Source organism: Chelmon rostratus, chromosome 8 (assembly GCF_017976325.1).
Source record: "Chelmon rostratus isolate fCheRos1 chromosome 8, fCheRos1.pri, whole genome shotgun sequence".
Lineage (NCBI taxonomy): Eukaryota > Metazoa > Chordata > Actinopteri > Chaetodontiformes > Chaetodontidae > Chelmon > Chelmon rostratus.
The window spans coordinates 14,340,200-14,354,705 of NC_055665.1; the positions used below are offsets into that span (position 1 = coordinate 14,340,200).

The 14,506-nt window shown below is 41.7% G+C and overlaps 1 protein-coding gene across 1 annotated transcript in view; it reads left to right on the top strand.

Moving 5' to 3' along the window:
• The window catches only part of adam22 (ADAM metallopeptidase domain 22), a 57,415-nt gene that overhangs the window by 10,608 nt on the left and 32,301 nt on the right, over positions 1-14,506 (top strand). The window contains exons 4-5 of the mRNA XM_041941548.1: positions 7,066-7,132; positions 12,304-12,386. Of these exons, the coding sequence (XP_041797482.1) occupies positions 7,066-7,132; positions 12,304-12,386 (150 nt within the window). The remainder of the gene's footprint in view (positions 1-7,065; positions 7,133-12,303; positions 12,387-14,506) is intronic.

Below are 14,506 nucleotides of genomic sequence, written 5' to 3' on the forward strand. Positions count from 1 at the left end.
TCACGCACACACAAACCCACACACACATACACACACACATACACACACACACACCCACACACATACATGAACACACTTTAACTATCACACTGGGAATTATATTTGTGAGTGTGTCTGTGAGCAAATGCAGTGCTCACAAACATTATACTACAGACGGTGTTTGCTAAGTGGCTCAGCGTCACATCCAGGGCTGTGTATGTACAGTATGTTGTGGTATATAAGGGAGTGGATATATAAGGGAGTGAGTGCATGTTTGTGTGTATCTGAGTGTGTGTTGGGAAGATGGGTACAGATTAATTTAATGGAGGTGAGCAGGGTTAATTTAGAAGAACAAATAGCAGCATGGGTGCTATTTGAGGGTGTGTTGTACACCAGAGGTCCTGCAGGACATCTTTAGATATTTCTTACAACACATAAACAGCATTATGTTCAAATTAAAGGATGAGCTCCCATTTTTTCAAGTCCTGTCTTGAAACAAAACTTACATGCCCATGTGTGTAGTGAAAAACTTTTTGGTTGCTGCATAACTCCACCTGTTCATACTTCCTATTAAGAGACATCTGCGTTCTTCTAGTCCAGGTGATGGGAGGAAAAGTCTACAATCCTTGTTCTGTGCAAAAATGTATTTCATAATACAGCCAAAGATCAGCAGCAGGCCTTAATGTATTATCACCAATCTTACATTTTTCCTGGGATTCTCCTGTATATTACTCCTCTCTCGCTGTCCTCCAGTTTGTACATTTTCCCATGAATCCCAAGTGTTTTGATGTGTTTCTCCCCCGATGCAGCAGATGACAGTATGTAGAACTTAGCTGTAACATCTAGTGACGAGGAGTCGTTCACTTGAACGGCACCAACAAGTTTCTCACCAAAAAAAAAGTTTTGCTTTTTGCAAAAGATGCCACATGGATTTAATGTATCACATGGAGGGAAAGGTGACGTGAGCCAGCATGACAAATCTGCCAAACGTAAGTGAGCCCAAGAGACCCAGCAAACATGCTCCACCAATGACTGTATTTATACTATTTCTGCTATCCATCTCTCCTACCAATTGTCTCTCTTTGCCAGTAGCTTCTGTCAATATCACAACTGAGGGAGGTATCGTGAGAATCGGCCAATTCATTGTCTATTGGCTCTTCCCTGCCCCAAACTATTGTTATTGTATTGACCTTTAAAAATCCACCATCGGTTAACCTCCAGCGGACATTTCCATCCTTCCAGCCACGGTGCTCGTGTGGCTGAAAATGTGAACCCGTCCTTTAAGGGCAGGGTTTGTGTTTGTAGACTTTGCAGGATGTCAAGCATTGAATTACCAGCCTTCCCTTTTATGCACTATCATACCATCCCTCTGTTCCCCCCTCTCTTCTGTCGAGCTGTCTCGACTCAGTATGCAGGATTAGTGGAGACAAAGAGATCCAGGAGCCGACTCTCACTGAAGACAGGGACAGAAGGAAAGACTGTTGTTCTCTCAGCAGGAAAATATACTAATGCTCCTCTAAAGACCATTGTCTCATAGATTACTCCTTTTCCTCTGTCATGCTGAATAAAAATCAATCGAAAGTATGGTTTACTGTCAGGAGATTAACTATTTAATGAAATTTACCACTGCACAAAATCTGATGCAGCTGGTGGATAGATGGAGAGCAAATTTACCCACAAACGCACACATATAATGATGTATGTGCAAGTGCATGAAATAGAATAATCTTATCAGTTGGACATATAAAGTAAATAAGTCATGATTACTTGGTCCCAAGTGGACAGGGCTCCTAAAGTCTGTCTCTGTGTCTCTATTGACCCTGTTTCCACTCTGGAGTTCACTAACAATCCACATGTTACAGATACAGATCTGCATGCTCTCCTTCGTGCCCACAGCATCTTCAGCCACTGCATAATTCAGAAGTCAACTCTATTTGGCCTGTATGTTACGTGCTATAGACCCAACTGCATAATGGACCCAAGATTGTAGAGAGGAGAAATCTAAGCTTTCTGTTGGATTCTTTTTTTCTAATTCTGTTAGCACCAGTGTTTCTTGTTTGTGAGTGTATTCCCTGTGCAGTTCATGGACGGCTCCCAGTGAATACGCTGGTGGAATTGCATGTCTGATAAGTGATTGGAGGGTGAATGAATTATAGCCTGGAGACCTTTAATGAGGCCTCAGTGGGAGGTTGGTGAGGCTAAAGAAGGGGGTGGTGCTGCAGGTGAAAGCAGCTGCAGCTTTTCCCCAAAGAGAAACCTCCACCAACCCTCTCATATCTCCTTCATTCTTTTTCCCATCTTCATTTCTCTCATCCACCTTTCCATCGCTCTGCCTCCACCTCCCACCATGTCTTCTTTCCTTTCTCCTCTCTGTTTCCTCAGCACTCCCCCATCGTCATTACGAACGCCTGACACAGCACATGTTTAGCCCTTTGTGTGATGGTGCCCTTTTTATTACAGGGTTAAATAGCAAAAATCCATATATGGAGCAGAAGTCCATTTGATGACTACAGAGCTCGTGTCCAAGTGTGCTTATTTTTGTGTGTTCTGGGGTGATGGTTGTATTGAAAACCGTCTTTGAAGGCAGCTAGATTGGCTGGCGTTAAAGCAATGAAAAGCCTGCAACCCCCAACACTGGTGCCAATCTGCTCACACACACGCGCACACACACGCACACAAACTAACACATACACACACAACATTATTGCTGCCAATCTGTCCTTTTTGTGCTGTTTTTCATCCCATTGCCACAGCGGTGCCAGGCGACACAGATCGTGAGAGGAATTTTAGACCACATGGAAACTTGGTTTGTGTCTGCGTGCGTGCGCGTGAGCGTGTGTGCATGATTCACCTCAGGAGATCGAACTGGGTTGCCATAGCAGATGTCTTCGCCCAGAGCAACTCACAACAAAATCCTTTAAAAGTAAGCATGAAGTTTGATGTGACTGACAGCCAGACGCACTCGGTGCACTCGCCGCTTCAGTCAGTTTTTACCTCCTCAAGACCCACTTAATAAAGTTGAACAAGTCTTTTCAGAGCTACATTTTCCCAGCTCGAGCAGCATCAGAGCACTTAGGTTTGTGTGTGTGTGTGTGTGTGTGTGTGTGTGTGTGTGTGTGTGTGTGTGTGTGTGTGTGTGTGTGTGGCTGGGGACTGGCTGACATTAAAGTGTAGAGAAAGCAAGCGAGGGATGTGATTATATGGAAATGTTGTAGGCTGAAAGTGGAACGTCTGTGGATCCACCTCCGAAATCTCCTCCAGGCCTGATTGACAGCTGGACGTCAGCTCTCAAACAGATGTTGCCACGGCAAAGGAGCCAAGAAAGCTCTCCTCCAGTATATAGCGGAGGATGAGAAGAGTATTAAAAAAAGAAGGCAATGAGCCGAGAGAATGAGAGTAATAGGCACTGAATGAGACACAAAACGAGTGAGAGATGTGGATGTGGTTCGCTTCACCTCTGTTTCATGCACACATCTGGTCTGCACAGACACCTTTAGGTGCCAGATACCACTCGAATATGTCTAGTATGAGATACCATTAATCTGTTACTGTGAGCTCTTGAATGTTATAATGATGTGATAATTTATTACATTTATGAACAGTGTAGTATTTCTGTTTTCCTTCATCCCTTTCTTTTTTTTCTTCTTGTTAATGAAGCCCTCAGCTTCACAAACAGCCTCCCTCTGATCATCATTTATGTTGAAAGTTTGCAGCGTTTATCTCCACCGAGATATAGATGACATGCAAACAGGCCACGGGAGTAAGTCTGTGTTTGTACTTCTGTCATTTTTTGTGTTTGATTCCATATTAGAGTGAAGCTACAGAGAGGCTGCTTGCAGTTATACATTTATACATAAGTGTGTACGCATGTTAACTGGAAGAGGGGGTGGACTGTATGCGTCGGTGGGGAGATCTCTCTACATTTGTGTGTGTGTGCGCGTGTGTCAGCGTGGGGGATGGGGTCGAGGCTGAGTTTGCGTCTTTGTCTGTCAGATAAATTATTTAAATCCCCCAACAATTAAAGCTGAAGTCTGTTATCAGCGTCCTCCATTAGAGGCCCGCGTGTCTGCCTTGCTGCCTCAGTATGCTCCTCGCTCGTTCCCCCTGCCTGTGCTCAGCATGAGGCAGGATAAAGATCACAAGCTGTGAATCTTAAACACACATCCCAGCAGAACAAAGGCTAACAGCGCTCCTGTGCGACCCGGGGACTCGTGCACACACTAAACGTCTTCATCACGGGAGCGTATGAATATTGTGACGCTGCCTTTTTGATGCAAAGTGTTGATAAAATGTTACTAGTGTCTCGTGGAGTGTTTTCACCTGCACAATGTTGTTGTAACTCTGAGGTGATGTGTGTGTGATGTGTGACCCGAGGTGGGAGGGCGTGAAGTGTGTATAACAGGGTTGCCTGTTTTATGCATACGGTCCTGGTTTTCAGGAGAGAGCTTCATCGCAATGCATGATGGGATGTCTGTTAAGGCCCTGGGCTCTGTATTCACACCTTGTGCCTCCCTCTCTTTAACATTCACTCCCTCTTTCCCCTCCTCTGTCTCTTTACTCCCCCCTTGATGGCCATTCTCTCCCTCTTCCCACTTTACCTCACTCTCTCTCCTCTTTGCCTGCATGTTTTTTATTGCCGTAGCAGAATGGCCATTAGTCATCTTAGAAAGCAGCCTCCTTCCCCTGTGCATGTGTGTGTGCACGCTGATGTCAGGGGTTTCATTTGATTAATATACCGTATATCATCTTTGAAAAACTTTTACTTGCTGAAAGAAAGCTCAGTTAATATTTTAAGAACGCACAATGTGTCTGCCTTCAAAAGCAAAACAATTTCCTACCATCTGCCTTATTATGACTCATTACAATAACTGATTTTTTATTTGCTTTCAACAGTCTGTCCTTTTGTAGATATCAGAGTTTTTGAACTGAAGGATACAAAAAATGTATCTAATAATACCAAGAGCTGGTCCAAGACAAGACAGACTTATAAACTGGACATGGCTCTTTAAGCAGCGTTATTAAAATTTTACCAAAATCAGTGCAACATTATGAGAAACACCTTAATTTGCTGAGTGTTCAGTGAGTAATTCAACACCACCCTCATGTCTGTATGGACAGTATGAAGCTACATCAAGCAGCAGGTTAGCTTGGCTAAGCATGAGGACTGGGAACAGGGGGAAACAGTTAGCCTGGCTCTGCCCACCTGCTCCTCTGAACTGAATATTTAACATGTTATTAATAGCAATCAATAGTTTAATCCATATAACCATAGTATAAAAATGACACAGTTTGATTTTATGGAAGTTACTTGCTTTTTCTTTGCTGAGCACAGTGACTTCCTGGAGTCTTGTTGAAGCTGAGGTAACAAAATCCACAACATGCTGTGTTTACACTATTTATTTGTATCTTTGGACTGAACCAGGCTAACTGTTTCACCTCGATCCCGTCTTTATGATGAGCTAAGCTCTCTGGATTCTGGCAGTGTCTTCATATTTACTGTACAAAAGTTGAAGTGGTGTTGATCTTCTCATCTAAATCCCATTTCTTTCAAAGACTCATTCATGAATTGTGTTCTTATGATTGCACTTTTCATCTGTATAATGATTCTTTAATATTTTTTTATTTTTCTTTATTTTTAAATATTAAATTAATCTTAAATAATGCAGTGACATGACTTTTAGTGTCACTTTTAGTGTGCTATTTAGACATTTGCATTGTTTGGGAAAAACAAGCAGATGACCCACTTTTTCAATCCGCCACTGTACGCTCAAACTGTATATGTGACGCTGAAAAGGAGGCTGGTTTGTTTGGTGAGTGAACAAGATGAAAATCCATCCTGCCTACTTGTCTCTTGTTGATGTCTGGATGTTGACAGGAAGTTGGAGTTGATTGATGGCTCGCTGGTTCAGTGTGGAGAGTGGCCTGCTCAGATACTGTTATGTTGCTTTTTGCTACTTTTGTGTCAGTTCCTGTAGTCTAGCTGGTGAACACAGCAGTCTTGCCAGTAATTCAGCTGTTTTTGAAAGTATTTCAAGGCCCCTGATTCAGCAAATGTAAACGCTGTTTAATCTGATAAAAATGAGTTTGTTGTGCTGATTGTACTGTTATATTGCTCTTTTCTGGTTCACTGTCCGCTTTATTTGTTCATAGTGTTTACTTTGTGTGTGTGCGTATGTTTGTGAACGCATTATCGTGTGTTTTTGTGTATTCACGCCTCAGATTGCTGTTGGCTCTAGCACTGCTCACTGTACAGTGTAAGAAATAAAAGCCCACTCCTACACTGCCTTGTGTTATGTATTTGTGAATGTGTGCCTCTGTGTGTGTGTGTGTGTGTGTGTGTGTGTGTGTGTGTGTGTGGGTATGGGCGTGTTTGTGTCTATGTTTGTCTATGTTCAGGTCACCTTTTTGTGAGATTAGAGGCTAAAACCTTTAACTGTATTATATTTTTAAATGGGAAGAAGGGACAAATGCCCATTCATATGCCGCATCCTTGTGTGTGTGTGTGTGCGTGTGTGTGTGTGTGTGTGTGTGTGTGTGTGTGTGTGTGTGTGTGTGTGTGTGTGTGTGTGTGTGTTTGATTGCGTGTGTGTGGCTTTGTGTGCACTATAGCTCATACATCTCTGTCTCAGATTGGGCCTGCAGTGTGTATCTCCATTGGGATTTTTGGGGCCAGCTTTGCTGAGAAAGCACACACGGACTGATTTCCTCATATTCATGCCAGTCTTTCGCTTCCTTCCTCTCTCAGTTTATTTCCTGCCTCCTTCCCATTCTGCCTGTGTCACCTCTTTTACTCCTTACTGACCTTCACTCGTCCTTCATTCCTCAGATGGACGCACACACACCAGACATTTGCTAGAAGGCTGGGTTTGTATAATTGTGTTTGTGTGAGTTTGTGTGCTGGAAATAGCCTCGTCCCTGCACGCTGGTCATAATTAGCCGCGCTGATGCTCTGAAGCTTTGTGCTGCCAAGACTGAATACAATCCTCCTATAAAATACAAGCACGCTTGTGTAACTGAGTGACACTTGAATGAAAATCGCAAATTTTCTAACGTTGATTCTCTTTTTTCTTTCTTCTCTGTTCGCAGTGATCTGCTGTCTTCAGGGTATGTGGAGAGGCATTTGTCAGAAAAGGGGAGGACTGTCGTCACCAGTGTAAGATTCTGCAAATCATCTCTCCTCGTGCTCACTCATGCTTTCACCACTAGACTATTTGCAGTTAGAATGGATATTAAGACCCCATTTACCCCTGGTATTACCATGCCGTCTGTATCTGGTTATGTGGAAAGGGATAAAATCATGTGAAAGCAAGGTGTAAATGCATGGATCAGCCAAAACACATCTGGCGGTTGTCTGGTTTTGAATTGCAGATCTCAAATACAGCCTGCACAGTTTGAATGCATTCTTAAACCTGCTGTGATCATTATTTTTAGATCAAAAATGGATCAAATGACCATGTGTAATGTGAAAGGTATCACTCATAGTGACGAACCCACAGAGCATTATCACTGATAATCTTCAGTGACAAATCTGATAAACCCGCTGTATGCCTTTTGCAGCACTAAAAGACACACAGACAAAGTTAGCTGGTGAAAACAGCGGAGCATTTAGCAGCTAAAGAGATTCTTCTCTTCAGGAGTAGGTGGAGACCAAAAGAGAGCTAAAATAAGAGTGAAACATGATTCCAAATTGGTAGTGATAATGCTTAAAGTGTGCTGCATGTGTAAATTAGCATCTGCTGAACATAGGCTGGTGAACATAATGGAGCATTTGGCAGCTTTACAGCTGCAAATAGTTGATGGAGACCAAAAACAAGCTATATAAGCAAAAAGAGTAAATATTGGAATGACAGTTTTTAGCTGGACAGAAACACCACGCTGACAGTTTATGTTGCCCCATATCTGCTAGATGTGTAAATGTTTGCTAGCGCGTTTGGCACAAAAAACCTTTTCAAGGTGATAATATGTCAGTGTTGCGTTTACAGCTTGCAGTTATTATCAAGGTAAGATATCCAGATACAGATCACGTTTGTACCAGGTGCATAACAGAGTAGGGTTGACTTTAGCAGTGATGGTGTATATTTGCCCAACTCTGATTCCAAAAAACAGCTGAATCGGATTGTTCTCAGCTGTGCGTTGCACAGCTGCAATTTCCTGTAGACACAGGTTCTTCCCCCTCCCTGAGCCTTTTATTGGTTAATCAATGTGCTATACTTTGCACACACAGAGACATCAGTCCATCCAGTCTTTGCTCAGCCTGCATTTCAGAGGACCAAATTGAAATTGTGGCTGTGGCCTAAACTTTCAACTAACATGAAATTAAGATTGCTGTGATAATCCTCTGGAATCTGGACCTCAGTTACGGGACATTCACTGAGGTGTCGTGCTACATCACATAAGAGGGGAGGGATTATAATGGTCAGGATTTACTCAGCTAAGCAGCAGATTAGTGAGATATTAGATACTTTACAGAGAATGATCCAAATTATTACACCACATATTCTGTGATGTAGTCACTCGTAATTAGGGGAGTTATTATAAAGCGATCTCTCCATGTGGATTAATTCACCTTGTAGATGAATATCCTGAATGTACTCTGCAAATTCTATTCTCATGCTTTCCTTTTTAAATATTGGAAAGAGTAAGAGGCACTCTGCTTCTTTATTAATGGCTGCTGTTCAGGAAGGTTAATATAAGACAAGCTCCTGTTTGTTGCTCTGCAGTTACTCGCAGAGGTCAAAATGTCAGCCATCAGAAAACAGCTGTTGCTCTTCCTCAGAATCCCCTCTGTTCGTGTACTACATAGGTAATAGAGGTACCACATATTGATAAATGTGGCAGTACTTCTGGCTTTCTGCCCACAGTTAGTTTATTGCAATTAATGCAGGACAAATCCCAACTGCTTGTTTAGCACATGAACACGTTCCATTATTCAAGTAACGAAGAAGCCAAGAGGATATCAAGAAAGCGCCTGATTTGGCAGAAATCTTTCTGGTATTCTTTAACAACGTCTCAAATTTTGCTATGTTAGACTTATGTAGCATCATTATGGTTTAAACCATGAGTGTTTTTTTTAATGTGCTGAACAATGATTGTGGAAATCTTCCTTCACCAATTTTGTCGGCTTGTAAATGGAAAGGTTGAACTCTGTGTCAGTAAGAACAAAAGGATAAGGCTTACTTAATGTTTTACAGGTGGGAGGTATGGATAAAATCCTCCATCACTGTATCTGTAATTTTATATTGCCACATCTATATATATCATGATATTATATCTGGAAAATCTATTTAAAACATTGTTTAGTATTATAACTGGACAGGCATGTCTGTTTTTGGACAATTCATTAAACGTAATACCTCAGATGCATATTAATCATCAGTGACATATTAAAAATGCCATTGAAAATCTGCTAGTGTTAGCATAAAAGCTAATTTGTGCCAGCATCTCCAACACTAAAAACTGACAAACGTTATACATATTATAACATACCAGTACACATTAGAAGTTGTTGCCGTTAAAAGATAAATGTAATGAATTTAACACCTTTGCAACACCTTGTCAGAGCAATTTTGATCAAACAATACAATCAAGCAGTGCTGGCCTTAGTATTCCTCCCGATATGTCATTACCTCTATGTAGTACGACAAAATGCCTGATAGCTGAAAAATGTGTATTATTTCATGGGGTATATTGTTGTATCGCCCAGCCATAACACATGAGTGTTGAGTAGGGGTGGAAGTAATTGTTGTGGTACATCAAGCATGAATACTGTACCTGCACAAACAAACATGTATGCACATACAGACATGCATCTTCATCAGGTTATTTAAAGGTTTTTTAAATAACCTGGTGAAAGACCTTCTACCAAAACATGTTTATTAATACACTTTTCTGTTTGCAAGCTAAGAGGATAGTGTCTTTTGTTTTTGTTCTGCCGACCAATGGTCTTCACCTACTCATCTGTCCATCTAAAGGTTTTTTGCAAAAGTTTCGTTCCTCTGATGTGTAATGAATAGTAAAATATGGTATTTTTATATTATATTGTATATATTTGTGTCATTTCCTTTTTCCTCTTCATTATCTAGTTGCTCAAAGTTTCGCTGACATTCAGAGGGCAGAGTGTCCTACTTGTTTACCAACTGTCTGACCTCGACCTTTTCATTGTGCATTGTGATGTCCAGGTTAGATGATTAGTTACTCTCATATGGGTCTTCGGAGATCACAGATCGGACTGATTTAGCAACACACACACACACACACACACACACACACACACACACACACACAGAGGATGTACCCACAGCGCTGGGTTTTTGGGTGTTTCTTGCTTTGATGAGAAGTGGAGCAGAAGGTTCAGGGCGACAGGGGGAGGAGAGACGCTGGGATAGTAGAGCACAGCACCACTTATAAATAGCCCTCACTGTCTCTTCATTTCATGCTCGCTCTACGTCTCTTTACCCAACCTCTCTCTCTCTTCATCTGTAGCTCCATTTAGGTTCACCTACCCCATGTCCAACTTCTTCTGTCCCATTCATATGTTTCCTCTCACAGTCTGTTTGCTGTATCTCTTTTTCCTATTTTACCAATAATGCACTCCTGTTAGCTGTGCTTTAGTCTTATTTGTCCATTCTGGCCATTTTGGATGTGATATTGAGGAAATAGAGAGTGAGAGAGAACCAGGGTCGGTGTGATAAATGCCTCCAGCTCATAGCTTGTTTTCTGTATTCGAAGAATCAGATACAGAAATGATATCTCACAGTTACATAATTGGGACTGAGAGTGTGAGCAGAGAGCCGTAAAACTCAAGAGCAACAACAACAAAACCCAAAACAAATCAAACTCGGCATCACTGATCTAATTTCACTCCTATAATTCGGTGATAACAATTTATACAGTTGATTTCATATCACACCTATTTGTATTGTGATACATTTATGGGGACTCTTTTTACTACAACTGTACATTAATTCTCAAAACCTTAACTGTAAACTATTTGTCACTAATTCCTGTAAATCTGAGATAGCTCTTAAAGGAAATTAGCTCTATCAAACTGATGTGGCCGTGCTTGTCCACACACATGTAGTCACATGTAAAATTGTGCAGCTGTGGTTTGTTTTTCGTGGTTTGGGATTGGGTTTTTTGCTGACACAGCGCTGGGGGAGATAGGTCTGGCTATGCGAGGCTAACTCCACACTTAACACACAGACATGAGAGTTGTATCTATTTTCTCATCTAATTGAATAAGTATATATCCCAAAATGTCTCATAATTCCTGTGAGGAAAATCTTAAATCTGCGGCATATACTGATATTTAAATGCTGTGTGCTTCCAATTTTTTTGCCAGTTCAGGGAAGCTCATTTCCTGTTTCAGCATGACAATATCCAGGTAGAAATGGTTTAGAGTTGAAGAATTTGCTGGCCTGCACAAAGCCCTGACCTCAAACCCAACCCGCAGATGAACTGGAAGGCCCGTAATTGGGGCAGACCTCAGTCATGCTCTCTTGGCTGCATGGGAGCAAATTCCTGAAGCCAGGTTCCAAAAGGACTTTATCGTAATACCCGTAGTTCAGGTTTTCAGGAACTTTTGGCCATGTAGTTTACCAACAAGCCTATACATGTATCCTCACACAAACCCATGAGGATTTGGATGAAGTCCACAGAGAGGGCTGGAGGAAGGAGTGCACGAAGCAGTGCGTTGCTGTGCGCAGCATCAGACTGTAGAGCAGAAATTGATCCTCTGATAAAAGCTGCGTTTCCTCAGGGAGACCGGCTTCCTGCCTAATGGCTGTTAGGCAACGAGAAATGGACCAGGAAGAGATGGCCTGCAGAGCACTTAGACACTTAGACATCATACACGTCCGTAGAAAATAAATGTGTGTTTACGCTCGCGGAGAGAGAAGAAGCGCACACACATATAGACCGATGGAGATAGACGGTGAAGACAGAGAGTGGTTGACGGAGAGTGGTGACAAAGATGGAAAACGTTTTTACGAGTGGCCGAAGCTGTGGCTTCCTATTGTGGGTAGAAGTTGGGGTGGAGGAAAGTTGGCGAGCAGTTAACACACAGATGGCGGGATGTGAATGGGTAAAGCTCGAAGTGCAAAGTGCCACACAAACGCGCGCATGCACACATCTCCACCAGATCACATCTTCCACTCGAGTGTGTTAGCAAATGAATTCTGTGTGATTGATCGCTCTGAACTAATTTCCTGATGGAAATTGGTAATAAAAGCTGCGAGTGACATATTTTGCCTGAGTGTATGATGCATTTTAGGAGGCAGCTATGTGTACAATCTTAATCTGTAAGCGTTTGTGTTTTGCTCACAGGGAGGAGAGCACTGCTACTATCAGGGGAAGGTCAGAGACATTCCTCACTCCTTTGTGGCTCTCTCAACCTGTCACGGATTGCAGTAAGTATCCATATTATGTGTATATGTGTGTCTGTTTGTCAGCCAGCATTGCTGCATCTGTGTGTCCAGGTCCTGGGCCTCGCTCCCATTTGTCCATTAGGTCAATGTAATTAGTTTTAGCGAGCCCTTCTCTGTCTCTGTGCTTTTTGTTGCGCAGGTTATCATTCACTCAGACAGGTGCTGCTCAGACGTCTTCTCTTCTCTCTTTTCTCTGGCGTTGGTATTTTTAGAGCTTGTGCTCTAAAGCAGGGCTCTGGCAGAGAGACGGGTCAGACACGAGGCCTGCTGGGACGAATGCATGTACACTGTATATGTGCATTTATGTGTGATTGCGTGTGTACTTTATATACGCAGAGAAGAGAAGCGAGAGAGCGACCATCCTGCAGGGCAAAAATATATTGTGTGGTGCTGAGTGAGTGCTGACAACACAACACTTGCAAAAAAAGGCACCTGTGAATAATGAGGTATAACACGTGTGCATGCGTGACAGCTTTTCACAGTTGCTTAGACACATTTCCTGAAACAGTATTTTCCCAAAACTGTGAACGCTGGCCAAACCTCCGACATTTAACACACAATACAGTATATTTGCCACTTGCTGATTTTTACATTAATTGTTTAGGCGTCTTTAAAAAGTGATTGCAAAAATAAACAAATAGATAAAGCAAGCTGAATTTTTAGCAACCTGTCTGTAATCAAGGACGGAAAACTATACAAGAAGAGGCGCCTTGTCAGTTTGATCTACGCTCGTTCATTAACAAAAATCCTTATATTCATGGTATGATTCATCATGCTTGTCAGTGTTTGGACCCTCGAGGACTGTGTGATAATAAATGTTTAATAGTAATGACAGGGCATTTTTATTTTGAATTACAGTGATTTTACTAAAGGAAAACAGAGGTGTGTGACAGATAGATAGAAAAGCTTTGTAATAGTTCTAGTTTTTGTCGCAGTACAGTTTATAACACAAATCACATCTGGCCACTGTTAACAGTATAAAACTAGTTCATCTACAGTACTTCTCCCTGGCAGTTGTCTCTGAAAGCATTATGAGTCACTCCTGATCCATTACGGCTTATCAAAACTCGATTTAATCCAATATATCTTCCTGTAGCATGATGTCAGGCTAAATAAAACTAATAATCAGTGCGGGAAGTAAATTCAGCAAATTACGACAATCAGATTGATTCTTGCTGAAGAAGATAAACTAAGCTCAGGCTTTTAATAACGATTGTACATTTCATGTGACGGTGGCCGCATGTTTGTCAGCACAGCAAATTAGGTAATGCCGCTTACTAAATAATAAAAAGTAGCGCATGAATTTATCAAACCCAATTGAGATAATGTGCTGCACCTGCAGTACTGGCTCATATAAACAGTAGGACACAATAGAATATAATGTGACAGACAAGGTTAAAAGTGTTTCCTGTTATTTCTAGTGTGGCTAATTCAAAGCTTGACGTGTGTTCAAATGTTAGTGTAGTATGTTGCAATACCGCTGTCATGCTTATTTTTTTGTTTGTTGCAGTAATATTATAAGTCGATAATATGAAGGAGACACAGTTGTGTCTCCTGTGTAACAGTTAAGTGTGTGTGTGTGTGTGTGTGTGTGTGTGTGTGTGTGTGTGTGTATACACAAAGGTGAGAGAGAGACAGAGAGAGGGAGGGAGTTTAGGGAGTGCATAGCGGTGTCGGGGGGTTAGACATTAGAGGGAGAGTATTTCCCTTATGCTGAGTCAGTTATTTACGATAATATACATCCTGCTCTCTCCTCTGTCTTGCTTTCTCTTATACATACACAAATACACACACACACGGAAAGTCTACACTGCAGTGCAACAGGATATTAACTGTATACAGAGGGATAGTACTCACAGCTTCATCCATCACATGAGATGTAGATGTTTAAGCACTGACTCACGCTACTGTTTTAGCAAATCCTCACACTGATTAAGAAATTAGCAGCCTTTGCCTTCTCATTTCACCGGAAACGCACAAGTTCAAATGCTGAGCCTATGATAACAATAAGCTTCTATTGGACATTTTGGCTTCCACTTGTGGAAAATTATGTTGAGTGGCTTTAAAGCCCGCTTACAGTTTTTAAATCTTAAGCCTGTAAT